We start from the raw sequence: 27,642 nt of genomic DNA, 5'->3' as shown, positions 1-27,642 counted from the left end.
GTCTTTTTCAACCTTGTTTAGCATTATATAGGCCAATTCTGGCATGATTATAATCTTTTTTTAAATCCGTTTGCATGATCAATTAGTGACATTTATTTTGAAGACGAACCGCCGATACCACTATTGTTGATCACGCTAATGTTGCTCACAACACACTGTTGGGAGTGCTGAGGTTTAGCTAGCCAATTACCTATTAAACTCACCGACTGCCAGTCTGGCCAATATACTGCACTAGAGGAGCATTGCTTAATGCTAGGTAGCTAACGAACTGGCTAGCTAGCGATTTAGCTAGCTCACTGAAGTAGGGCCCTAGTGTTTCTCCCACAGTCTACAACTTGCCTTTGCCTGCCTAACTATATTGCAGTCATGTCCGCGGCAGGAGATTTTGGAAACCCTCTAAGGAAATTTAAATTAGTATTTCTTGGCGAGCAGAGCGGTAAGTGTACAACTGAAAACGGTGTGGTGTAACGTTAGCCTAGGTTGAAGATGGGATATATTTTAAACACGGAGTTCGCTAAATAGCTAGCTATGTGATCAATAGCTTGCTAACTTAGCTTTTAGCTGGCTAGCTAGCTAATGCCAGCCCTGTTCATCCTGGGCGAGTCTTTCTTTTTTTAATCGATATCCACCGACTGCCATACAACTGAGACCATGGCGCTTCAGTTATATAGCTACCTACGATTACCGATCAGTGATATTTAACCTTAAGGTGATATCAAATGTTTACATTGCTAATGAATTTATTGTTAGTTAGCTAACTATTTGGCAGTGTAAGTCAGTTATTCTAACTAATGTTTTCGACACAGGTCAGGGAACTTGCTAGCCTAAATAGCAAGCTAACTAAACTAACAAACTGTTGTTGGGAGACTAATTGTTTCTAGTCAGCAGTCGGTTTGTAACGTCAGCTAAAATCAATCAAAACATGAACCACTAACCTAGCTAGATGCTACATACTACGACTACAATAACTAGCCGCTATTTTATAACTATAGCTAGGGTTTGCTCTGGTGTGTTTATTCAGTCAGAGATGTCAGATTTGTCTTTGGTGTTCAGAGCGGCTGTAAAGTTTCCGGTGCTAAACATCTCAGTCGTCACTCTTGCCAAAGACAGCCTCTGTGCCAAGAAAGACGTCTCATTGCATGTCAAACCAAGTATCAACGTTATATGGTTGATTTATAGGCTCATGCCTGCCTGCCAGCCAGCACTGTCTTTTTCTCTGATGTGGGGACTTCATATTGTACATTTCATCAGCTCTCCATTCTCATGATGTGGTGGCAATTGTGATTTTAAAAAGCATCACCATTCTTATGAAACAATCTGACTATCTCTGATTCAGAGAATTTGAGCTATTGTATATGCTGGATGGATCCGGCATACCTGAAACCCAACTTTCCTACAACATACATTGCAGACAGAACCACCCTGATTTAAGGCCTGTGGTTTTCAGTATGAAAGTGCATTGAGGGAGAACCAAGGACTGGAATGATGCATTGTGAAGCCTGGGTGACCAGCCTGATCACAGCACTGCTGAGGGGGTGGGATGGTATGGAGGTGGGCTGTACTTCAATCTGTTCCTCTCATCGTAGGCAAGGCTAGAAAGTAGTCTATCCTATATACCACTGTCAGCGACAAACATCCCCCTCCTTTAACCAGAACCCATGCTACACTTCAAATATATGTATGTGTTTGTTTGCTGTTGACAAGCCTGTGTGATGTGTTTCTGTTGAGATTGGGGGAGGGGAGTAGTAATTTGGAGGATATACTGCTGTGATTTAGTTTGCTTTCTGCCCAAGAGGAATGACGCTTGACCTCTAGGGCTGTGACAATACCAGTATCGCAATATTTATGCGACTCTCGATGACATGTTTGTTTCCAACATTAGGGCTGTTTTCCTTTTTTTTGTGACCAACCTTTTTTATTCAGATTTGTCATTTTTGTTACAGGTACAAAAACAAATCAAGTAAATGCATACAAAGATAACCCAAACCATTCACCCCCTCAGTCCCCATCCTCCCCAACCCAAAGAAGCATGCCTTTCCTATCCTACCCCGCAACCAAGGTTCCTTATCAGTCTCCCTCCCACCATCATCCCCTGATTAACCCCATTAGGTTCTCCCCAGTCCCCTGCCCTCACCCACAACAGCAGCCCTCCCTCCCCGGTGCCCCCCGCCCGGTGCCCCCCGCCCTGCACTATCATTACAGAGTTGCAGTATAACGATGAGTGGCAGCCTTACCTATGAAATCTCTTATGCATCTTATTTTTTTTTAATGGTCTTAAGGTGTTGAGAAATAAATAAAAGTAAAGCGTAAACTAAGTCACCATTTACCTTGTCAGACCTTTAAATGTCAGTTTGCAGACCAGATGAATTGGATTATGTAATGAAGGGAAATCAATGATAAAATGGGGGGAATTGTGTGGAAGCCCATATGGGACTGGCCATCTATCCTCAACAGTTTAGCCCATAGGGATAGAATGTGCTGTAGCCGCACAAGAAAGCAACCTCAGTCTGTATGGCACTTCAATACATTGCATTCTGAAAGTATTCAAACCCCTTAACTTGTTCCATATTTTGTAATGTTACAGCCCTATTATAAAATGTATTCAATTGTTTTCCCCCCTCATCTACACACAATACCCCATAATGAAAATGTATTAAAATATAAAAACAGATATCACATTTACATAAGTATTCAGACCCTTTACTCAGTACTTTGTTGAAGCACCTTTGGCAGTGATTACAGCCTCAGGTCTTTTGGGTATGACGCTACAAGCTTGGCACACCTGTATTTGGGGAGTTTCTCCCATTCTTCTCTGCAGATCCTCTCAAGCTCTGTCAGGTTGGATGGGGAGCATCGCTGCACAGCTGTTTGGAAGGTGAGCCTTCGCCCCAGTCTGAGGTTCTGAGCGCTCTGGAAGAAAGGTTTTCATCAAGGATCTCTCTACTTTGCTCTGTTCATCTTTCCCTCGATCCTGACTATTTTCCCAGTCCCTGCCGCTGAAAAACATCCCCACAGCTTGATGCTGCTACCACCATGCTTCACCGTAGGAATGGTGCCAGGTTTCTTCCAGATGTGACGCTTGGCATTCAATCTTGGTTTCATCAGACCAAAGAATCTTGTTTCTCATGGTCTGAGAGTCCATTAGGTGCCTTTTGGCAAACTTCAAGAGGGCTCTCATGCCTTTTACTGAGGAGTGGCTTCTGTCTGGCCACTACCATAAAGCCCTGATTTGGTGGAGTGCTGCAGAGATGGTTCTTTCTGGAAGGTTCTCCCATCTCCACAGAGGAACTGTGGAGCTCTGTGAGTGACCATCGGGTTCTTGGTCACCTCCCAGACCAAGGCCCCGATTGCTCAGTTAACCCGGCGGCCAGCTCTAGGAAGAGGCTTGATGGTTTCAACTTCTTCCATTTTTAAGAATGATTGAGGCCACTGTGTTCTTGGGGACCTTCTATGCTGCTGAATATTATATATCTTTTTTGGTACCATTCCCCAGATCTGTGCCTCTGACACAATCCTGTCTCGGAGCTCTACGGACAATTCCTTCGACCTCATCGCTTAGTTTTTGCTCTGACATGCACTGTCAACTGTGGGACATTATATTGACAGGTGTGTGCCTTTCCAAATCATGTCCAATGAATTGAGTTTACCACATGTGGCTCCAATCAAGTTGTAGAAAGATTTGTAGGATGGTCAATGTAAACAGAATGCACCTGAGCTCAATTTCGAGTCTCATAGCAAAGGGTCTGAATACTTAATAAGACCAGTTTTTAATTTGTAATACATTTGCAAACATTTCTAAACCTATTTTCGCTTTGTCATTATGGGGTATTGAGCAATTTTTTTTAAATGTATGAATCCATTTTATAATAAGGCTGTAATGTAACAATGTGGAAAAAGGGAAGGGGTCTGAATACTTCCCGAATGCACTTTATATTGTCTGTACCTCTTTCGTTGGTGTAGAGTCATTGTCTAAATGTCCTTGAACATAGGCAATATAATAATGAAGTCCAATGTTCAGCAATAATAATGTGTTCCTTTTACCCAATTGAGGGGGTGTTCTCATCATTGTCTTGTGCTGAGGGCAGCATCACAGCCATTGGCTACGCTGCAGGATTGTGCGTGGATCAGATTATGTGAGTGCACCATTGAAGGTCCCCAAAAAGATAGTGGCCTCCATCATTCTTAAATGGAAGATGTTTGGAACCACAAGACACTTCCTCGAGTTGGCCGCCGGGCCAAACTGAGGAATCGGAGGTGAAGAGCCTTGGTCAGGAAGGTGACCAAGAACCCGATGGGCACTCTGACAGAGCTCCAGAGTTCCTCTATAGAGATGGTTGTCCTTCTGGAAGGTTCCCCCATATCTGCAGCGCTCCACAAATCAGGTCTTTATGGTATTGGCCAGATGGAAGCCACTCCTCAGTAAAATGCATATCACAGCCCGCTTATTTTGCCAAAAGCCACCTAAAGAATCTCAGACCATGAGAAACAAGATTCTGAGGTCTGATGAAACCAAGATTGAACTCATTGGCCTGAATGCCAAGCATCACATCTGGAGGAAACCTGGCAACATCCCTACGGTGAAGCATGGTGGTGGCACCATCATGCTGTGGGGATGCTTTTCAGCGGCAGGGAGATTAGTCAGGATCAGTGGTGGAAAAAGTACCTAATTGTCATACTTGAGTAAAAGTAAAGATGCCTTCATAAAAAAAATTACTCAATTGAAAGTCACCTAGTAAAATACTACTTGGGTAAAAGTCAAAGTATTTGGTTTTAAATCTACTTAACGATCAAAAGTAAAAGTATAAATCATTTCAAATTCCTTATTAAATAGACCAGATGGCACGATTTTCTTGTTTTTTTATTTACAGATAGCCATGGGCACACTCCAACACTCACACATAGGTTGTAAATTATGTTAGTGAGCCTGCCAGATCTGAGGCAGTAGGGATTCTCTTGATAAGTGTGTGAATTGGACAATTTTCTGTCCTGCTAAGCATTCAAAATGTAACAAGTACTTTTGGGTGTCAGGGAAAATGTAAGGAATAAAAAGTACATACTTTTATTTAGGAATGTAGTGGAGTAAATGTAGTCAAATATAATGCCTACTGGACAACTTATTTGTATTGCTTTTAAATCTTTTTAATGACTTTATCTTATTAACACTTTGTTCTAGCTAGCTATTTGTGTAGGTAGTACTGAGTAAAGGGTCTGAATACTTATGTAAATGTGATATTTCCAGGTATTTCTTTGTATTTTTGAAAATATTTTTGCAAAAAATGTCAACTGTTTTTGATTCATCATTATGGGGTATTGTGTGTAGATTGATGAGGGGAAAAACTATTTAATCCATTTTAGAATCATTCTGTAACCTAACAAAATGTGGAAAAAGTCGAGCGGTCTGAATACTTTCTGAATGTACTGTATCCACTTTAGAAGTGAGCAGTACAAGGGATTAATTTGTTTTTAATTGCAATTCGAGGGCTGAGGTAATTTCCTCCCAAACAATCTCTCGGATGGTATTGGCCAACTTTCTGTTGTTGGGTTTTGAGAGCCGCCATGTTCCCACAAGTGAATTATGAACGGACAGAATATGCCAGCTACTGGAGCGAAATACACCTGCTATTGTTCCTTGTAATACAGTGAACGTCCCACACCTTAATTTGATGTTTATATGTTGACAATTATTTCAAAATAAGTTAGTTAATTCAAAGTAATTTTGCAAAAGAAAAGCTCAGAAAGCCACTCATTTTGAATGCATGCCACTAGAACCGGTGCTAAAGAAGTAAATGATGATACTAACGAGTATGGCGATACTGATAACGTCCCGCCTCTACTGACCTCTCACCCCACAGACATTTATGTAAATGGGGATTTCTGCACTGGCGTGAGAGATTAACACTGGATCAGGGTGACGAACTATCTACTGCCTTTTCATGTGCACACAAGCCTGGTCAGTCTAAATCCCTCACCGCTGGGAAACGCACGCAAACAATACACTTCACACTCAGATTTTTGTCTGATGTAATGTCCACAGACTCCCATTAAGCTGAGTATAGATTTTGAAGTGACTTTGCATCGGAGGAGGCTGGTGGGAACACTCAGTGGAACGGAGTCAGGCACGTTGTTTCAATTTTTCTTGTTTTGGTACCATCCATTTATGCCGTTACAGTGAGCCCATCCTCCTATAGCTCCTCCCACCAGCCTCCTCTGCTTTACTTTCCAGGTTTTTTTCTGAATTAGATTTTATTAGTGTAAAAACATGTTTGAGAGGATGGCCTGACCCTAAACTCAGACCCTACCAAGTTAGGCCTACCCTTCCCTATAATTATGAGATGTTAAATCGAGGTCCTGACGAGTTGGGAGGGAGTGTTTACCTTGGTGTCTTGGCTGATTCGCCAGATGGACATCATATTACCCAGGCCACCTAATCATCCCCAGCTTCCAACTGTCATCTCCCACGGCAACTCTTTCCCAGGTTGTTGCTATAAAGTGTTCCCACTGATTAGACAACTTACCTGGTAAGTAAAAAGAATGTGTTAAAAACAAACAACTCTCTTGTGTTTCTATTCAATGAAAGACCAAATACAATTTTGTATTTAGGAAGTGGTGGGCCTCTGCATTTTGGCTCATTAAACATTCTTTTGAACTTTCCCAAATGCAGACCGCCTTTGTCTTCCCACTGGCACTGACTACAGAACAATAGGAGTGGGAACGGGTATAGGGGGATAGAGCTGACAGGAGACTTGTGTCCGGGGGGGCGGGATGTCCTACCATGAGGGGTGAACCTGCTGGTTTGGGAGGGTCTGGGAAGGATGAGGGGTTTGGGAGAAGAGGATATGTGAGTTTTAGGATCGGTCTTCTAAGGAAGATATTTGACCTGTTTAAAAAGAGGTATGGCACACAGACACTCACCCACACTGAGGCACATAGATTGCCAGCAGAGCATATTAATAATTAAAACAGGTGTGAGAGAAAGGGGAGCTTTAAGGCTGAGGAGAATTGAGGCCAACTCCCTTTTTTTTTCTTCTTTTTTTTAACAAATTCCTTTCTGTGTCATTTGTCTTCCACCCTCCCTCTGCTCTCGTATCCTCTCTTTGGGCTGAGGTTAACATTCAGTGGGCCAGAAGAAGGGCTCGCTATAGAGAAGGGGAATGGGTGGCACTAGCTCTCTTGATAAGGGTCGTTCTCACGCTGAAGTGTCAGTTGCACCTTCCTAGTGGGTCAGCTGTTTTTCTGTACCCATTTTTACACGACAGTAAAGGCGTCCGCATTCTTCCCAGCCGAAACAGTAATCTTCTCTGAATGATTCAAGGGGCTAGCTTTGTTGAAGTTGCTATATATATATATATATCTTTTTGGGAGACTTGACCAAATTCACATAGCAATGTGAGTTCTAGATCTGTCATTCTCAGTTAAAAGCAAGTAAGAAGCGGTAGATCTGTTTTATTTCAATGCTTCCCATTTTTGTTTTTGCCTCTTACTTTCGATTTTGTACACCAGCTGAAAATGTAAATATTTTTGGTTATGGAAAATATATTTCACAGCAGTTTAGATGGTAGAACAATTTGCTACACTGTACAGTGCGCTGGGAAAGTATTCAGACCCCTCGACTTTTTCCACATTTTGTTACGTTACAGCCTTATTCTAAAATGGATTAAATCGTTTTTTCCCCCCTGATCAATCTACACACAATACCCCATAATGACAAGGGGGGGGGGGGGGGGGGGGGAGAAGGACGGACATGTCACATTTTACATAAGTATTCAGACCCTTTACTCAGTACTTTGTTGAAGCACTTTTGGCACTGACTACAGCGTCGATTCTTCTTGGGTATGACGCTACAAGCTTGGCACATCTGTATTTAGTGAGTTTCTCCCATTCTTCTCTGCAGATCCTCTCAATCTCTGTCAGGTTGGATGGGGAGCATCGCTGCAAAGTTATTTTCAGGTGTCTCCAGAGATGTTAGATCGGGTTCAAGTCCAGGCTCTGGCTGGGCCACTCAAGGGCATTCAGAGACTTGTTCCAAAGCCACTCCTGTGTTATTTTGGCTGTGTGCTTAGGGTTGTTATCCTGTTGGAAGGTGAACCTTTGCCCCAGTCAGGTCCTGAGGGCTCTGGAGCAGATTTTCATCAAGGATCTCTCTGTAGTTCATCTTTCCCTCGATCCTGACTAGTCTCCCTGCCGCTGAAAAACATCCCCACAGCATGGTTCTGCCACCACCATGCCTCACCGTAGGGATGGTGCCAGGTTTCCTCCAGATGTGACGCTTGGCATTCAGGCCAATCTTGGTTTCATCAGACCAGAGAATCTTGTTTCAGAGATGGTTGTCTTTCTGGAAGTTTCTCTTATCTTCACATAGGAACTCTGGAGGTCTGTCAGTGACCATTTGCGTTCTTGATCACCTCCCTGACCAAGGCCCTTCTCCGATTGCGAAGTTTGGCCAGGCTGCTAGCTCTAGGAAGAGTCTTGGTGGTTCCAAACTTTTTCAGTTTAAGAATGGAGGCCACTGTATTCTTCGACCTCCATGCTGCAGATCTGTGCATTCGACCTCCATGCTGCAGCCTGTCTCTGAGCTCTATGGAGAATTCCTTCGACCTCATGGCTTTTGCTCTGATATACGCTGTCAACTGTGGGACCTTTATATAGACGTGTGTGCTTTTCCAAATCATGTCCAATCAATATAATTTTACCACAGGTCTTCCAAATGGACAATGACACCAAGCATACTTCCAAAGTTGTGGCAAAATGGCTTAAGGATAACAAAGTCAAGGTATTGGAGTGGCCATAACAAAGCCCTGATCTCAATCCCATAGAAAATATGTGGGCAGAACTGAAAAAGTGTGTGCGAGCAAGGAGGCCTACAAACCTGACTCATTTACACCAGCTCTGACAGGTGAATTCTGGCCCATTCCTCCTAACTTATTGTGGGAAGCTTCTGGAAGACTACCCTAAACGTTTGACCCAAGTTAAACAATTTAAAGGCAATTCTACCAAATACTAATTGAGTATATGTAAACTTCTGACCCACTGGGAATGTGACGAAAGAAATAAAAGCTGAAAGAAATAATTCTCTCAACTATTAATCTGACATTTCACGTTCTTTAAAATAATGTGGTGATCCTAACTGACCTAAGACAGGGCATTTTACTCGGATTAAATGTCAGGAATTGTGAAAAACTGAGTTTAAATGTATTTGGCTAAAGTGTATGTAAACTTCCGATTTCAACTGTATGTAAACTCAGCAAAAAATAAATGTCCCTTTTTTTAGGACCCTGTCTTTCAAAGATAACTTGTAAAAATCCAAATAACTACACAGATCTTCATTGTAAAGGGTTTAAACACTGTTTCCCATGCGTGTTCAATGAACCATAAACAATTGATGAACATGCACCGGTAGAATGGTCGTTAAGACACTAACAGCTTACAGACAGTAGGCAATTAAGGTCACAGTTATGAAAACTTAGGACACTAAAGAGGCCTTTCTACTGCCTCTGAAAAACAAAAGAAAGATGCCCAGGGTCTCTGCTCATCTGTGTGAACGTGCCTTAGGCATGCTGCAAGGAGGCATGAGGACTGCAGATATGGCCAGGGCAATAAATTGCAATGTCTGTACTGCGAGTTGCTAAGACAGTGCTACAGGGAGACAGGACGGACACCTGATCGTCCTCACAGTGGCAGACAACGTGTAACACCTGCGCAGGATCGGTACGTCCGAACATCACACCTGCGGGACAGGTACAGGATGGCAACAACAACTGCCCGAGTTACACCAAAGCCCTCCATCAGTGCTCAGACTGTCCGCAATAGGCTGAGAGGCTGGACCGACGAGTCGTGGTTTTGTCTCACCACGGGTGATGGTCGGATTCGCGTTTATCGTCGAAGGAATGCGCGTTACACCGAGGCCTCTACTCTGGAGCGGTATCAAGGTGGAGGGTCCGTCATGGTCTGGGGCGGTGTGTCGCCGCATCATCGGACTGAGCTTGTCATTGCAGGCAATCTCAACGCTGTGCGTTACAGGGAAGACATCCTCCTCCCTCATATGGTACCCTTCCTGCAGGCTCTTCCTGACATGACCCTCCAGCATGACAATGCCACCAGCCATACTGCTCGTTCTGTGCGTGATTTCCTGCAAGACAGGAATGTCAATGTTCTGCCATGGCCAGCGAAGAGCCCGGATCTCAATTCCTTTGAGAACGTCTGGGACCTGTTTGATCGGGGGGTGAGGGCTAAAAATTTGTTGAAAGTGAGAGGACGTTTATTTTTGTTGCCGAGTTTGTTTTGTGTGTGTAAACGTATCTACCTGCCACAGTTGCTGGTGGACCCAAACGTTAATTTCCCACCCTGGCCAAAGGGCCACGCATAATGACCGTGGTGTATTTTAGAGGTCACACAATGGGCAGGCTCAGCTTTGTCTGTATTTAAGTTATTTGATTGGCTATTGGTTATCAGGAAGATAATCAGGCATAGACAGATTAGGCATACTCTAAATTGACTGAGGAATGCATTGTCGAATAATTTTTTATTTGGCTTGTCACAAAACAAAGTATATATTACTAAATGTCCAGTCAGTTACACTGAGTTTAAGAGAATGGCGTGGGAGAAGATGCTTGAAGGTCTTTAGTGCTTCCCCTCTGGCCCTCTAACTTTGCTTAACCTAACCTTGTGTAATGGTGTGTCTCATCATCCGAATGAATGACAGGACCATACGGTCAGGCTGAGCCACTGTTTCCCAATCTCCCCTAGCTAGTAGGCCTATTTAAATGTAGCAAAATATAGACTACTGCCTGTCCCTAGTGCTCAAATCCTACACACATTCGTTCCAGTATTGTTGTTTAGTGTAGTGGTATATCGATGGTACAGATTGCTGTGTGTACTGTGATTCTGGACACTGCTCCCGTGTTTTTGAGAGCTCTGCTCAGGATACGTGACTTGAGGCCTACCCAGCCAGGTTCAACAGTGACATAGCAGTAATATGATAGAGGGGCCGGGTGAGACATACATGGAAGCAGTAGAAGGGAGTAGGGAGAGGGAGGTTGTACTGGAAATGAATACTTGTGCATTCCACAATGTGGTAGACTGTAGCAATGAAACAAAATGCTGTCCATTCTTCTTGCTTTTCCTCTGCCTCTTCCCTGTTTTTTTAATCTCCCTCTAATTTCCCTTGGAGTGTTGTCACATGCCAGTGCAGGGCGAGGGAGTGTTGGTGTCAGAGGGCCAGGTCTGGGCCGGCACCGCCACTAACAATCTCCCAGCAGTCCTTAGAGGGTTTTTTTCCAAGTTTATTCAAAAACCGTTTTATGATTTTTATGTCATTTTTGCTTATTTTTCACTCAGAAATCCTTTCTTGATTTGCAGTTTATATTGTGGTGTTGGGTTTCTTATGGCGAGCATGCAGACTCAGACAGCTCCTCATGGACTCTTACTCCAGGCCTCTTGATGGTTGGTTGGTGGAGTCAAGTCATAGAGTTGTGCTGAGCTGTGGCCTGCAAATTGACTGAGGAGTTGCTGGAGATTTGCTGCATCAAATCAGGCTGGAACATGTTAGTTCATAGAAATGGAATGATTTATTCTATTTCTGTGTTGGCTATGTGAAATGACACTTGTCAGTACTATCTGCCAGCCTTACTGGTGTGTTACTTGCCCTTCAAGACTGTAGTATATGTTTTATTAAACAGATTAATGGGGTTATAAAAATGTTGGTCATAACATGAGCCTGTCTTGTTTTTCAGTGGGGAAGACATCATTGATTACCAGGTTCATGTACGACAGCTTCGACAACACCTACCAGGTGAGGCTAGACCACACATACAGAGTTGAATGTGGATATGATAGTTAGGGCTAGGTTTATTACATCATTGGTCTCAATGCCTAACCCTCGTCCTGGTCCTACTACAGAGTGGGCAGGCTTTTGCTCCAGACCAACACAATTGATTCAGCTAGTCAGTCTTTATGATTAGCCATTTGAGTCCGGTGTGGTAGTGCTGGACTTGACTACGCTGTAAAAAAAATATATAGTTTAAACAAATTCATATTATTAACTGACTGGTTCCACAGCCTTTTAAAAAAGAATAATAACTTTTCGGTTAGTGTTACATGAATTTAACATGTTTAGTTGACCCAAACTTGGCTCCAACTTAAGAAAACAGGCAAAAATTCAGTTAACTCAAAATAATGCATTTGCTCAACTTGTCTCATATCTTAATTCTACTAGAAATTATCAAATCAAATTTTATTGGTCGCGTACACATATTTAGCCGATGATATTGCAGGTGAAGCGAAATGCTTGTGTTCCTAGCTCCAACAGTGCAGTAGTGTCTAACAATTCACAGCAATACACACATCTAAAAGTAAAAGAATGGAATTAAGAAATATATGCATATTAAAGACGAGCAATGTCGGAGTGGTATTGACTAGAATACAGTATATACAGTATATACAGTGGCAAGAAAGTATGTGATCCCTTTGGAAAAACCTGGATTTCTGCATAAATTGGTCATAAAATATGATCTGATCTTCATCTAGGTCACAATAGACAAACAGTCTGCTTAAACTAATAAACAATTATGTTTTCATGTCTTTATTACATTTACATTTAAGTCATTTAGCAGACGCTCTTATCCAGAGCGACTTACAAATTGGTGCATTCACCTTATGATATCCAGTGGAACAACCACTTTACAATAGTGCATCTAAATCTTTTAGGGGGGGGGGGGGGGTTTAGAAGGATTACTTTATCCTATCCCAGGTATTCCTTAAAGAGGTGGGGTTTCAGGTGTCTCCGGAAGGTGGTGATTGACTCCGCTGTCCTGGCGTCGTGAGGGAGCTTGTTCCACCATTGGGGTGCCAGAGCAGCGAACAGTTTTGACTGGGCTGAGCGGGAACTGTGCTTCCTCAGAGGTAGGGGGGCCAGCAGGCCAGAGGTGGATGAACGCAGTGCCCTTGTTTGGGTGTAGGGCCTGATCAGAGCCTGAAGGTATGGAGGTGCCGTTCCCTTCACAGCTCCGTAGGCAATCACCATGGTCTTGTAGCGGATGCGAGCTTCAACTGGAAGCCAGTGGAGAGAGCGGAGGAGCGGGGTGACGTGAGAGAACTTGGGAAGGTTGAACACCAGACGGGCTGCGGCGTTCTGGATGAGTTGTAGGGGTTTAATGGCACAGGCAGGGAGCCCAGCCAACAGCGAGTTGCAGTAATCCAGACGGGAGATGACAAGTGCCTGGATTAGGACCTGCGCCGCTTCCTGTGTGAGGCAGGGTCGTACTCTGCGAATGTTGTAGAGCATGAACCTACAGGATCGGGTCCCCGCCTTGATGTTAGTGGAGAACGACAGGGTGTTGTCCAGGATCACGCCAAGGTTCTTAGCACTCTGGGAGGAGGACACAAGGGAGTTGTCAACCGATATGGCGAGATCATGGAACGGGCAGTCCTTCCCCGGGAGGAAGAGCAGCTCCGTCTTGCCGAGGTTCAGCTTGAGGTGGTGATCCGTCATCCACACTGATATGTCTGACAGACATGCAGAGATGCGATTAGCCGCCTGGTTATCAGAAGGGGGAAAGGAGAAGATTAATTGTGTGTCGTCTGCATAGCAATGACAGGAGAGACCATGTGAGGATATGACAGAGCCAAGTGACTTGGTGTATAGCGAGAATAGGAGAGGGCCTAGAACAGAGCCCTGGGGGACACCAGTGGTGAGAGCGCATGGTGCGGAGACAGATTCTCGCCACGCCACCTGGTAGGAGCGACATGTCAGGTAGGACGCAATCCAAGCGTGGGCCGCGCCGGAGATGCCCAACTCGGAGAGGGTGGAGAGGAGGATCTGATGGTTCACAGTATCAAAGGCAGCAGATAGGTCTAGAAGGATGAGAGCAGAGGAGAGAGAGTTATCTTTAGCAGTGCGGAGAGCCTCCGTGACACAGAGAAGAGCAGTCTCAGTTGAATGACCAGTCTTGAAACCTGACTGATTAGGATCAAGAAGGTCATTCTGAGAGAGATGGCAGAAGAGCTGGCCAAGGACGGCACGTTCAAGAGTTTTGGAGAGAAAAGAAAGAAGGGATACTGGTCTGTAGTTGTTGACATCGGAGGGATCGAGTGTAGGTTTTTTCAGAAGGGGTGCAACTCTCGCTCTCTTGAAGACGGAAGGGACGTAGCCAGCGGTCAAGGATGAGTTGATGAGCGAGGTGAGGTAGGGGAGAAGGTCTCCGGAAATGGTCTGGAGAAGAGGAGGGGATAGGGTCAAGCGGGCAGGTTGTTGGGCGGCCGGCCGTCACAAGACGCGAGATTTCATCTGGAGAGAGAGGGGAGAAAGAGGTCAAAGCACAGGGTAGGGCAGTGTGAGCAGGACCAGCGGTGTCGTTTGACTTAGCAAACGAGGATCGGATATCGTCAACCTTCTTTTCAAAATGGTTGACGAAGTCATCCGCAGAGAGGGGGGAGGGGGAGGAGGATTCAGGAGGGAGAAGGTAGCAAAGAGCTTCCTAGGGTTAGAGGCAGATGCTTGGAGTTTAGAGTGGTAGAAAGTGGCTTTAGCAGCAGAGACAGAAGAGGAGAATGTAGAGAGGAGGGAGTGAAAGGATGCCAGGTCCGCAGGGAGGCAAGTTTTCCTCCATTTCCGCTCGGCTGCCCGGAGCCCTGTTCTGTGAGCTCGTAGTGAGTCGTCGAGCCACGGAGCAGGAGGGGAGGACCGAGCCGGCCTGGAGGATAGGGGACAGAGAAAATCAAAGGATGCAGAAAGGGAGGAGAGGAGGGTTGAGGAGGCAGAATCAGGAGATAGGTTTGAGCAGAGGGAAGAGATGATAGGATGGAAGAGGAGAGAGTAGCGGGAGAGAGAGAGCGAAGGTTGGGACGGCGCAATACCATCCGAGTAGGGGCAGAGTGAGAAGTGTTGGATGAGAGCAAGAGGGAAAAGGATACAAGGTAGTGGTCGGAGATTTGGAGGGGAGTTGCAATGAGATTAGTGGAAGAACAGCATCTAGTAAAGATGAGGTCAAGCGTATTGCCTGCCTTGTGAGTAGGGGGGGAAGGTGAGAGGGTGAGGTCAAAAGAGGAGAGGAGTGGAACGAAGGAGGCAGAGAGGAATGAGTCAAAGGTAGACGTGGGGAGGTTAAAGTCACCCAGAACTGTGAGAGGTGAGCCATCTTCAGGAAAGGAACTTATCAAGGCGTCAAGCTCATTGATGAACTCTCCAAGGGAACCTGGAGGGCGATAAATGATAAGGATGTTAAGCTTGAAAGGGCTGGTAACTGTGACAGCATGGAATTCAAATGAGGAGATAGACAGATGGGTCAGGGGAGAAAGAGAGAATGTCCACTTGGGAGAGATGAGGATTCCAGTGCCACCACCCCGCTGGCTCGATGCTCTAGGGGTATGCGAGAACACGTGGGCAGACGAAGAGAGAGCAGTAGGAGTAGCAGTGTTATATGTGGTAATCCATGTTTCCGTCAGCGCCAGGAAGTCTAGGGACTGGAGGGTAGCATAGGCTGAGATGAACTCAGCCTTGTTGGCTGCAGACCGGCAGTTCCAGAGGCTGCCGGAGACCTGGAACTCCACGTGGGTCGTGCGCGCTGGGACCACCAGGTTAGTGGCAGCGGCCACGCGGTGTGAAGCGTTTGTATGGCCTGTGCAGAGGGGAGAGAACAGGGATAGACAGACACATAGTTGACAAGCTACAGAAGTGTTGTTTCTTGTATTATTGTCTCTTGTGTCTTTAGAGAACTGTTTCACTTTGATATCCTTTTTCTTCTGTCCTGGTTTTCTCTTTCTTTTCTTCTGTTAACTAGATATTCTTTGTTGTTCTTCGTTAGCTAGCTAGCTTCTTCCAAAAGAGTCCCTAGCAACTGCTTAGCAACTGGTAAACAATTCAGCTAGCTAAGATAACTACAATTTTATGAAAAATAGTTATTTTTCAAAAGCCCATCTTCTTTGTTTGTTGCTTGTTTTTTCTCCTCTTCAGTCTTGCAGTTTTCTTTTGCTTTTTTCCGATGTACTTCACTCTAAAAACCATGTAAATTTCTATTTTTATTAAACACACCATGTAAACATTCACAGTGTACGTTGGAAAAAGTATGTGAACCCTTGGATTTAATAATCTCAACCAAACATTTTCTGTAGTTGCGGATCAGACCTGCACTACGGTCAGGAGGAATTTTGGACCATTCGTCTTTTACAAAACTGATTCAGTTCAGCAATATTCTTGGGATGTCTGGCGTGAACTGCTCTGTTGAGGTCATGCCACAGCATCTCAATCGGTTTGAGGTCAGGACTCTGTCTGGGCCACTCCAGAAGGTGTATTTTCTTCTGTTGAAGCCATTCTGTTGTTGATTTACTTCTGTGTTTTGGGTCATTGTCCTGTTGCATCACCCAACTTCTGTTGATCTTCAATTGGCAGACAGATAGCCTTACATTCTCCTGCAAAATGTCTTGATAAACTTGGGAATTCATTTTTCCATCAGTGATAGCAAGCTGTCCAGGCCCGCAAAGCAGCACCATGATGCTCCCTCCACCATACTTTACAGTTGGGATGAGGTTTTGATCTTGGTGTGCTGTGCCTCTTTTTTTTTTCTTTTTTTTTCTCCACACATAGTGTTGTGTGTTTCTTCCAAATAACTCAACTGTCGTTTCATCTGTCCACAGAATATTTTGTCAGTAGTGCTGTGGAACATCCAGGTGCACTTTTGCGAACTTCAGATGGGTTTTTTTGGACAGCAGTGGCTTCTTCTGTGGTGTCCTCCCATGAACACCATTCTTGTTTAGTGTTTTACATATCGTAGACTCATCAACAGAGATGCAAGCATGTTCCAGAGATTTCTGTAAGTCTTTAGCTGACACACTAGGATTATTCTTAACCTCATTGAGCATTCTGCGATGTGCTCTTGCAGTCCTCTTTGCAGGACGGCCACTCCTAGGGAGAGTAGCAACAGTGCTTAACTTTCTCCATTTATAGACAATTTGTCTTACCGTGGACTGATGAACATCAAGGCTTTTAGAGATACTTGTGTAACCCTTTCTAGCTTTATGCAAGTCAACAATTCTTAATCTTGGGTCTTCTGAGATCTCTTTTGTTTGAGGCCAGGTTCACATCAGGCAATGCTTCTTGTGAATAGCAAACTCACATTTTGTGAATTATTTTCTAGGGCAGGGCAGCTCTAACCAACATCTCCAATCTCATCTCATTGATTGTACTCCAGGTTAGCTGACTCCTGACTCCAATTAGCTTTTGGAGAAGTCATTAGCCTAGGTGTTTCACATACTTTTTCCAACCTACACTGTGAATGTTTTAAATGATATATGCTAAATTGTAATTATTTCGCCACTATGGCCTAATCTTACTACATTTGCACACACTGTATATAGATTTTTCTATTGTGTTATTGACTGTACACTTGTTTATTCCATGTGTAACTCTGTTGTTTTTGTCGCACTGCTTTGTTTTATCTTGGCCAGGTCGCAGTTGTAAATGAGAACTTGTTTTCAACTGGCCTACCTGGTTAAATAAAGGTAAAATAAATATTCAATATAGAAAAGAAAAATACAATAATTTGTGTTATTAGTTTAAGCACACGGTTTGTCTATTGTTGTGACTTAGATGAAGATCAGATCAAATTTGATGACCAATTTATGCAGAAATCCAGGTAATTTCAAAGGGTTCACATACTTTTTCTTGCCACTACATATGAAATGAGTAAAACAGTATGTAAACATTATTAAAGTGACCAGTGATTCCATGTCTATGTACATCGGGCAGCAGCCTCTAAGGTGCAGGGTTGAGTAACTGGGTGGTAGCCGGCTAGTGACAGATAAATACAATGGTTTTACTTGAGTGTACTTTTAACAGAGCCGAGACTACATTTGAATTACAAAGTGTAGCAACACAGATGAAATCAGTCATTGACACATACATGCTGGCGTAACAGGAAGATTGGTATGCCGTGAATCAAGAGATTAGAGGTCGACCGATTTTTATGATTTTTCAACGCCGATACTGATTATTGGAGGACCAAAAAAAGCCGATACCAATTAATCGGCAGATTGTTATATATATATATATATATATATATATATATATATATTTGTAATAATGACAATTAAAACAATACTGAATTAACACTTTTAATTTAACTTAATACATCAATAAAATCAATTTAGTCTCAAATAAATAATGAAACATGTTCAATTTGGTTTAAATAATGCAAAAACACAATGTTGGAGAAGAAAGTAAAAGTGCAATATTTGCCATGTAAAAAAGCTTCCTTGCTCAGAACATGAAAGCTGGTGGTTCCTTTTAACATGAGTCTTCAATATTCCCAGGTAAGACGTTTTAGGTTGTAGTTATTATAGGACTATTTCTCTCTTTACCATTTTTTTGTATTTCATATACCTTTGACTATTGGATGTTCTTATAGGCACTATAGTATTGCCAGCCTAATCTCGGGAGTTGAATAGGCTTGAAGTCATAAACAGCGCAATGCTTGAAGCACAGCAAAGAGCTGCTGGCAATTGCAAGAAAGTGCTGTTTGAATGAATGCTTATGAGCCTGCTGCTGCCTACCACCGCTCAGTCAGACTGCTCTATCAAATCATAGACTTAATTATAATAACACACAGAAATAAGCGCCTTAGGTCAATAATATGGTCAAATCTGGAAACTATAATTTCGAAAACAAAACGTTTATTCTTTCAGTGAAATACGAAACCGTTCTGTATTTCATCTAACAGGTTGTATCCCTAAGTCTAAATATTGCTGTTACTTTGACAACCTTCAATGTTATGTCATAATTATGTAAAATTCTGGCAAATTAATTGCGGTCTTTGTTAGGAAGAAATGGTCTTCACACAGTTTACATCGAGCCAGGCGACCCAAACTGCTGCATATACCCTGACTCTGTTGCACAGAACGCAAGAGAAGTGACACAATCTCCCTAGTTAATAGAAATTCATGTTAGCAGGCAATATTAACTAAATATGCAGGTTTAAAAATATATACTTGTGTATTGATTTTAAGAAAGGCATTGATGTTTATGGTTAGGTACACATTGGTGCAATGCCAGTGCTTTTTTTCGTGAATGCGCTTGTTAAACCATCACCCATTTGATGAAGTAGGCTATGATTCGATGATAAATTAACAGGCACCGCATTGATTATATGCAACGCAGGACAAGCTAGATAAACTGGTAATATCATCAACCATGTGTAGTTAAATAGTGATTATGTTAAGATTGATTGTTTTTTATAAGATAAGTTTAATGCTAGCTAGCAACTTACCTTGGCTCCTTGCTGCACTCGCGTAACAGGTAGTCAGCCTGCCACGCAGTCTCCTTGTAACTTTTAAAAAGGCTTTGGAACCAGTTACTTAACCAGTTACTTTTATTTTTTTGGTGCATAGGCAATAGGTTTGTTTCTTCAGTTTAGTTTAAGTACAGTACTAAAGCCTTTCCTTATCAATCTACCATCATAATTGTTAGAATGTTCTCTCATTCTCTTAATTCTTTTACATTTCCAGGCCACAATAGGAATAGATTTTTTGTCTAAAACCATGTACCTCGAAGACCGAACAGTAAGTTTTGCTTTCTCCTTTTTAAATTCCATTGAGTGGTAACATACTGATTTTGTCATAATCAGTATATTATGAGAGGAATTAGTTAATTTTTAAGTGAGTCTGTTAGTCATGACTGTGGCATTATGTGATAATTTTACTGAATAATGTTAAATTTCATTATGGTGATTTTGAAAATGTCTCCCTTCAATCCAGTTTCATTGAAATATAAAGATGTACCCATTCACTGGCACGCACGCACACACCCCCACCCAATGACACAGGTCCCTGATTCCTTGCCACTGGTGGTTTCTGGGACTTTGGTGATCCTGGGTATCCTGTGACCTGATTCTGTCTGCTCTATCAGTGTCTTATCCTGGCCCAGGTTCACGCGCGCGCACACACTAGCACCTTAAAGAAGCCGGAGAGCCGGCCTGGCCTACCTTGCATCTTCCCTCCTGCCAGCTTTCTTCTCCAGACAAACTCATTATTTTCTTTCCTTTTTCCCATCTGCTCATATTCTCTTCATTCGCATGTTGAAATTAAACATGAAGTTTGAACGAGGGAAGAACGTTTCAGAAATGAGGCCTAGTACCCATGATTCCCCTGGCCCTCACCACTCCTATGGTTACACACTCCCTGCATGCAGCCCTCGCTATCTCTCGCTCTCTCTCGCTCTTTCTCTCATGAGTTGATTCAGTTTTGTTTTATTTCCTCATGTTTTCCTTTGTTTCTGCACTCGTTTTCTCTCAATTTCCTTTCATCCTTTCTTTTTCCTTTTCCTTTTCTTTTATTTCTCCTCCCATCCGCAACAGATCAGGTTGCAGTTGTGGGATACGGCAGGGCAGGAGCGTTTCCGTAGCCTCATCCCCAGTTACATCAGAGACTCTGCCGCAGCTGTCGTAGTATACGACATCACAAGTAGGTACTCGCCTCCGCGCCCCGCCCACTCGACGTGCGTGCGTGCCCCTCCCCACCCCTCCTCAACCCTCGTCCAGTTCTCCCCTCTCTTACCACCACCTCTTCCTCTCCGCCATCTCTCCCCTTCTCCTTCTCTCCCTGTGTGCTGGTGCTAACGTGCTGCTCAGGTGAGACTGCAGCTTTGGGACACAGCCGGCCAGGAGCGCTTCCGGAGTCTGATCCCTAGCTACATACGAGATTCCACCGTGGCTGTGGTAGTCTATGACATCACAAGTGAGTGCGGCCCCTATTGATGGAAAAGTGATGGAACGATGCTGATCAAAACAAAAAGATGTCCTCATTTTTCACCGCTGGCTCAAGTCCCTCTTCTTTTTTCTGTTTTCCCATCCTCCTCTTTATCCTTCCAGATATCTTTCCTCCTTTTTGTCCCCTTTTCTTGTAGGTAGATGTTTTCCACCCACTCTTATTTTTGTTTGTGTGTCCACTTGGACACGTTCTTTCTTTTTTACGTTAGCCTTTTGCATTTTTTGTTGTCTGTGAAAGCTTCTCTGTTTCTGTAATAAATAGAAAAAGATTAGGCTAATCTGTTTATTGATACTAGGAGTGCAAAGCGTTCGGTAGCATACTACATGCAACCCAATTAGACTACAATATCAGTCAGTGAAATCTGTAATACTAAAGAACCATTGACTTAATCCGTAGTCTAGTGGTTTCCTAGATTTGTGGTCATGAATACATGGATGGCAGATTAATCATCTTGTTTGCCCCAACAGAGCAACATATCATTTATTTTCTATCCTTTTTATCTTGATTTCTCTATCTTTCTTAATGTCTGAAGTGTCTTATTGGTTTCATTCAAATAATTGGTATTGGCAGCTTTGATGTTGCTTCAGAGGCCTATTTTGCCCATTTATGAAATAACATATTGCAGCCTTTCAATGTAATGTTCAGAGATGTCTCCTTTTTCAAGTCTCTCCTACCATGTGTGTTTGAGGACTGTTAGGGGCAGATACTGTAAGGATACTGTAAGGATAAGGAGACATGGCGCTGCAGCAGGGCTATTTAACTGGAAGTGGAAGTCTGTCACTTCAGAAAAACAGACACCACATCTAGCTGGACAGACAAGAGGATAGACAGACAGGAAGGTAGAATACAAGGATATGGCTAAATAATAAGAGAATCCTAGATGGATAGGAAATGGGAGATGGATTTACTTAGTTTAATGATACGTTCTTATTTGTTGTCACTGTCTCTATATTTGCACTGTCTTTCTGTCCTTCTGCTCATTACTATAATTCAGTACTTGTCACAACTTGGAGATTAACATTGAACTCTCCCTCCCTCCTCTTGTATCAGACGTCAACTCTTTCCAGCAAACCACAAAATGGATTGATGATGTCAGAACGGAGAGAGGAAGTGATGTCATCATCATGTTGGTGGGAAACAAGACTGACCTTGCAGACAAAAGGTGTGACATAATAACTAAAGGGTGATGTCAGTAAGCCTGTAGAGCTCTTCAGTTCTCATCAGACCAGGTCCTAGAGGGCTCTCCATTAGAGCATACTAATGAATCGACTGATTGTTACTGTAGAATGATTAAGACTGGCGCCACAGTGAGTTCCTGACTGAGACCTTTAGGCCCTCCTGTGTTAAGCGAGAGAAGCACTGCCCTCTAGGGACAGCTAAGCAGTGACCTATTAGCCTCGTCACTTGGTACAGGCTCTCTAGAGACAGAGCTGGCTGGGGTTGAACAGTCCACACACAGAACCGGCGTTTGGAGTTCAGCATGGCCTAGAATTAGTTTCATTATTCAGAGATTCAACAGATCATAGCGTTACCCTTGAGTGATGTCTTATCCATTTGTGTGTTCAAACAATTGTGATAATGAAACAGCACTTTTTATTTTAACACTTGGTTTGTCACTATAACCCTCAATGCTTTTATGCCTTTAAACAACTTCTTTGTACTATTCCCGTTTAATTTTTTTTGTCATTGGTTGATGCTGTCCGGCTGTGTTCTCGAATAATTGGCATGCTTTAGATTCTTTGAACTGACTGTAAGCTGCTGTTCTGCATGTTTAACCCTCTTATCTACCACAGGCAAGTTGCTATTGAAGAGGGTGAGAGGAAGGCCAAAGAGCTAAATGTAATGTTTATTGAGACTAGTGCTAAAGCAGGATACAACGTCAAGCAGGTGAGTGTGTGTGTGTGGCTGAGTCGTTCTCTCCGTCCGTGCTGCCACTGCTGCTGCCTCGGCTCACCCTTGAAAAGGTCACTCGTCACAGTCAGAGGTTTAGGGTCAATTGCTACAATAATGAAGCATGGGTAGGTCTAGTTAAGCCCAACCCTTACATGGAATATGTAAGGTCATTAGAATTTGTGAAACTGCTTGCACATGTACATTCTATAAAACCATTGATTGACCGTTTTAAGATTTAAGAGCCTTTAATTTGAATCATATGTGGTGTATTGAACCTGGAAATAAGCTGGTGCTCTGAGGTGTTTGCGAGTCTGGCTGTGTGGCCACTTTTAGACGGAGCAGAGGCTGCAGCAGTGGTAGCAGGAGGAAACACGGCATGTTCATCCTTCACTTCACGATCTTCACGTTGTCTTTTCCTTTTGTTTTCTCGTTCATGTGTGTGTGTCTGTTGTCGTGGGACATTGCAGACAGATAACCACAGAGGAAGGGGAACAGAGAGCCAAAGAGCTGAATGTTCTGTTTATTGAAACAAGTGCAAAGACGGGCTACAATGTCAAACAGGTAGAGCACAGCATGCGTGTGTGCAGTGCTCACACTCTCTTAACGCTGACTTGCTTTACACTAAAGGGGGTCCTTGGATTATTCTCAGAACTCTCCATCCTATGTTGGCCATAATAACTAAAGACCAGAATGTTCCCCCGGGCACCCTGGGACAGACCATCCACTTTGGCCTCCGGTCTGGTCTGGTGGGTGGGATATACAGTACTGTGCAAAGGTTTTAGGCAGGTGTGAAAAAAATGCTGTAAATTAAGAATGTTTTCAAAAATAGACATGTTAATAGATTATATTTAACTAAATGCAAAATTAAGGAACAGAAGAAAAATCTAAATCAAATCCATTTTTGGTGTGACCACCTTTTGCCTTCAAAACATCATCAATTCTTGTAGGTACACTTGCACAAAGTCAGGGATTCTGTAGGCATATAGTCAGGTGTATGATTAAACAATTATATCAGACAGGTGCTAATGATCATCAATTCAATATGTAGGTTGAAACACAATCATTAACTGAACCAGAAACAGCTGTGTAGGAGGAATAAAACTGGGTGAGGAACAGCCAAACTCAGCTAACAAGGTGAGGTTTCTGAAGACAGTTTACTGTCAAAAGTCATACACCATGGCAAGACTGAGCACAGCAACAAGACACAAGGTAGTTGTACTGCATCAGCAAGGTCTCTCCCAGGCAGAAATGTCAAGGCACACAGGGGTTTCCAGATGTGCTGTCCAAGCTCTTTTGAAGAAGCACAAAGAAACGGGCAAAGTTGAGGACCGTAGACGCAGTGGTCGGCCAAGGAAACTTACTGCAGCAGATGAGACACATCATGCTTACTTCCCTTCGCAATTGGAGTGCCATCAGCTCAGAATTGGCAGAAAACAGTGGGACCCTGGTACACCCATCTACTGTCCGGAGAAGTACTTATACTTTTAACTGCGTAAACGTTATTTTTGCACACGTAGCCTTGTGCACTTAATCAATGTCTATAGTGGCCACTATAATAGAGCAAAAATAGAATGCCTGTTTGTTTCATTCTATTTCTACTTTAAGATGTTTTTTCCCCAAGTGCAATATTTGAGTGTGGTCACAAGCGTTCTATTATAAAGGCTGTCATGGCTAACTGCAATATTAGTGTGTGCTTTTTTTCTCAAGGCTTGAGTGTCAAGTCTAGGCAACAAATAACATTGGATTGCTTTCTTTACATTTTTTTGCTGTGAATTAGGTTCACATTAACCACTTTTTATTTTACACACACAGACTGATCATATAGATCATATTCTTTGTTAAAATAGTTAAAACCTGCATTTCCCCCTGGCAGGGATTTTTGCATGTTTCAGTGCAAAAAAAAAAGTGTCACCTTTTTGGGCCCTCAGCAGTTTTCATCCCTGGGGATTACATGAAGAGAGAAGCACCTGAGGCTGCCTAAATCCACAGACGACCTGTGGTTCTCCAAGATGCTTGGGCCAACCTACCTGCTGAGTTCCTTCAGAAACTGTCTGCACGTGTACTTAGAAGAGTTGATGCTGTTGAAGGCAAACGGTGGTCACACCAAATATTGATTTGATGTAGATTTTTTTCTGTTCACTCACTTTGCATTTTGTTAATTGATAAATATAATCTATTAACATGTCTATTTTTGAAAGCATTCTTACTTTATAGCATTTTTTTCACACCTGTGTAAAACTTTTGCACAGTACTGTACATCTTTTTTTAAACTTTTAATTCTCACTCCAGGTTTGATTTGAAGCAATTTCTCTGACCAGTATCAAAGGATTCTATTTAATGCATCAGATCTGCAGGATCTTAAACTCCTTTCCAGCAGGTATGGGATGGTATTTACCTCTGAGGAGGAAATGTATATGATTACTGCTGTCCAACTTAAACCAATTTTACATTTATTTAATTCAATTCCTGTATTGACTAGTTGTGTTGGTCATGGAATTTTGGATGACTAATTGTTCAGCCAAATGACAGCGGTCATCGTAATAACTGCTTGAATAGCAAAAAAACAAAACATTTTCTCCTCTCCTCCACTCCTGACTGCATGTGCTGCTGCAAGCAGAAGATGACAAAGGTTAGGACAAGTTGTCATTCCACGTGGAAGCTTTTTAGAAAATAAACTAGCATAGCTGGTCCTGTTGTGGGGTATTAGAATCCTCTTGTCTTTTTTCATCTTCAACCTAGGCTGCAGGGAGGGGGGTGTTGCCTAGGCAACCTCAGACTTTACAACATCTTGTTTGTTTCAGCAAGGAGCCACGTTGTAGAGTCCATGTTACAGCAGAAACGGACTCAACCATGCAAATGCCCAACCGCCCCGTTTTCAGTCAGCTGTTCATTCCACAAATAATAAATACATTTTTTACAGTTAATGTATTTTCATGACAGTCTTCATTCATGACCGTCGGTTATATGGTAATTGGGCCAGCCCTACCAATGACGATGTAGTAAGAAGAACGAGAGCACACAGAGCTGCAGGCCTGGTGTCAAGGCAGGAAGGTTGGAGTGTTCTGACTCTGACAGACGAGGTCTGTTCTCTCTCTCCTGCAGCTGTTCCGTCGCGTGGCCGCTGCCCTCCCTGGCATGGAGAGCACACAGGACAAGAGCAGAGAAGACAGTATCCTTACTCTACACAGAAACGTGTGTGTGACTGACTATGCATGTTTTTCAGTGGCAATAGTAGAAACAGATTGTACTCAAACATTTACAGCCACCTATTGGGTAGCTTGTAAACCTATTAAAACATATTGAGAAGATGGGAAGTGTTTGAAAAGACTTCATGTGTTCCTGTCTGAGCTCTGAGTTGGTCCTTAACCTCTCCTCCCCCAGTGATTGACATAAAGCTGGAGAAGCCCCCAGAACAGCCCATCAGCGAAGGAGGCTGCTCCTGCTAACTCAACTCTTTATCACTTGTTCGCTCTCTCTCCTGCGCTTTGTTCTTGATCCTTCTCACCCTGGCTTATTCACTGCCCCTATGTCTCTCTATACTGTACCTTTTCTCTCTGCTTGACTGCTCTCCCTCTGAACCCCTTGAATCCTGACTCCTTCTCCCCAGCCTGAAAGAGAAGAACACTACCTGTCCATCATCCTTGTCGTCGTGGTAACCCGCTCTCTCACTGAGATGACCTTAAGCTTAACAAGCACAGTATGGATGTGAAGGTTATTTTATTTCAGTTGAACTTTCACTCTACTTTGGCAAAATCCCCCAAAAAATCAAGCACTGTATCCTATTTTTCTGTAGTACCGAAATGTTTGGTTGCACAGTTGTCAAATGATGGCAGCCTGTGAGGGACCTAGACCCATAGATACCGAGTGGAATGTTTCTGCCATAAGTGGGTCCTGAACGGATTATTACAGCTTAGCAGCCCCCAATCAATATCACTCACTGGGTGACAGGTGAAAGTTGAGCATAACAACCTCCCTTTCTAATGCCAGTCCCACCACAGAGCAGCCATACAGTGTCACTTTACAGAAACGTGGCATGACGACACTATGTAGGGAAACCACAAGAACTCACACACACATAGTCCCACCACAGTGACGTGACATTATACAACACAAGGGCAGTCTCACTACCACTACACGACCGTCCTTAATTTGTCCCTTACTTGTCCTCACAAATGAATAAAAGCTATCTTCACCTTGGCTGCCATTTTCTATTATCTCTTGGTTAGGTCTTTACTTTTTTCTAAAGAGTACAATTTATTATCATAGATGAAAATATATTGCTTTGGAGAACAGTAGTGTTTACAAAAAGATTTTTGTATATTGAAATAAGTATCAAATTCAACACAAACCCAACTTCATAATATATGCAGACATGCCTTTTAAAAGTGTTAATTGTAGAGGGCTTCCATGGTTTTGGGTTTTCCTAGCTTTGTTAGGTTTGTTATAATATTGACACTTTAGAGTTATTTTTTTTCTTTGCTTGTTTTTTAGTTTGGTTTTGATCTTTTGTTAATGATAATTATTTGACATGTTCATTTAATAATGACTTGTAATATTTATTTCAAATAGATCATGTTTCTTCATTTGTGTTACAGTTGTTGGGATGATCCCTAAACGGCTAATAGAATATTTTGTCCCCCAGCTCTTCTGGTGACATCACTACCCCTCTACTCCACCCCAAAATGCTAATTTTACTGAAGAAAAAACAGTGCAATGTTTTTTTTGTGTGTATTTTTCGGGAGGAAAGTCCACTTTTTTTTTGGTAGTCTTAGTTCGTAACCTTTTTTCTTTGAAATGGTTTTAACTGGATGTTAGAGGTAAACTGTAACTGCTTTGCGCCGCCACGTCTCTGTGTAATGAAGCGCATAATTTGCACTGCTAGAATTCATCAGTGTCTTATCAACATCCCTAAGAAAGGTCTGCATTTAGTAACTGAAATGTTGTTTTTGATGGTTGAATAATAAATTGATAAATGCTAGACAAGGCAATCTGGAAAGA

The 27,642-nt window shown here is 42.9% G+C and overlaps 1 protein-coding gene across 4 annotated transcripts; it reads left to right on the top strand.

The window, feature by feature from the left end:
- The first annotated feature begins 141 nt into the window (after positions 1-141).
- Positions 142-27,642, top strand: rab6a (RAB6A, member RAS oncogene family). 4 transcript variants are annotated; one of them, XM_014137415.3, is made up of 8 exons: positions 142-436; positions 11,730-11,788; positions 19,492-19,545; positions 20,613-20,718; positions 21,802-21,913; positions 23,112-23,205; positions 25,747-25,813; positions 26,026-26,384. In XM_014137415.3, exons 1-8 carry the CDS (start codon positions 367-369, stop codon positions 26,088-26,090), a joined length of 627 nt encoding a protein of 208 aa, XP_013992890.1. In that variant the 5' UTR covers positions 142-366; the 3' UTR covers positions 26,091-26,384.

Source organism: Salmo salar, chromosome 13 (assembly GCF_965601325.2).
Source record: "Salmo salar chromosome 13, fSalSal1, whole genome shotgun sequence".
NCBI lineage: Eukaryota > Metazoa > Chordata > Actinopteri > Salmoniformes > Salmonidae > Salmo > Salmo salar.
Note: the sequence above shows the minus strand (reverse complement) of the source record. Positions and strands in the feature narration are given on the sequence as shown.

Bases quoted from the DNA above. Each gene is read 5' to 3' on its own strand.
- rab6a (XM_014137414.3), top strand. From the start codon at position 367: ATGTCCGCGGCAGGAGATTTTGGAAACCCTCTAAGGAAATTTAAATTA. The intron at 437-11,729 runs GTAAGTGTACAA...CTTGTTTTTCAG, and splicing joins ATTTCTTGGCGAGCAGAGCG to TGGGGAAGACATCATTGATT. The intron at 11,789-19,491 runs GTGAGGCTAGAC...TTACATTTCCAG, and splicing joins GCTTCGACAACACCTACCAG to GCCACAATAGGAATAGATTT.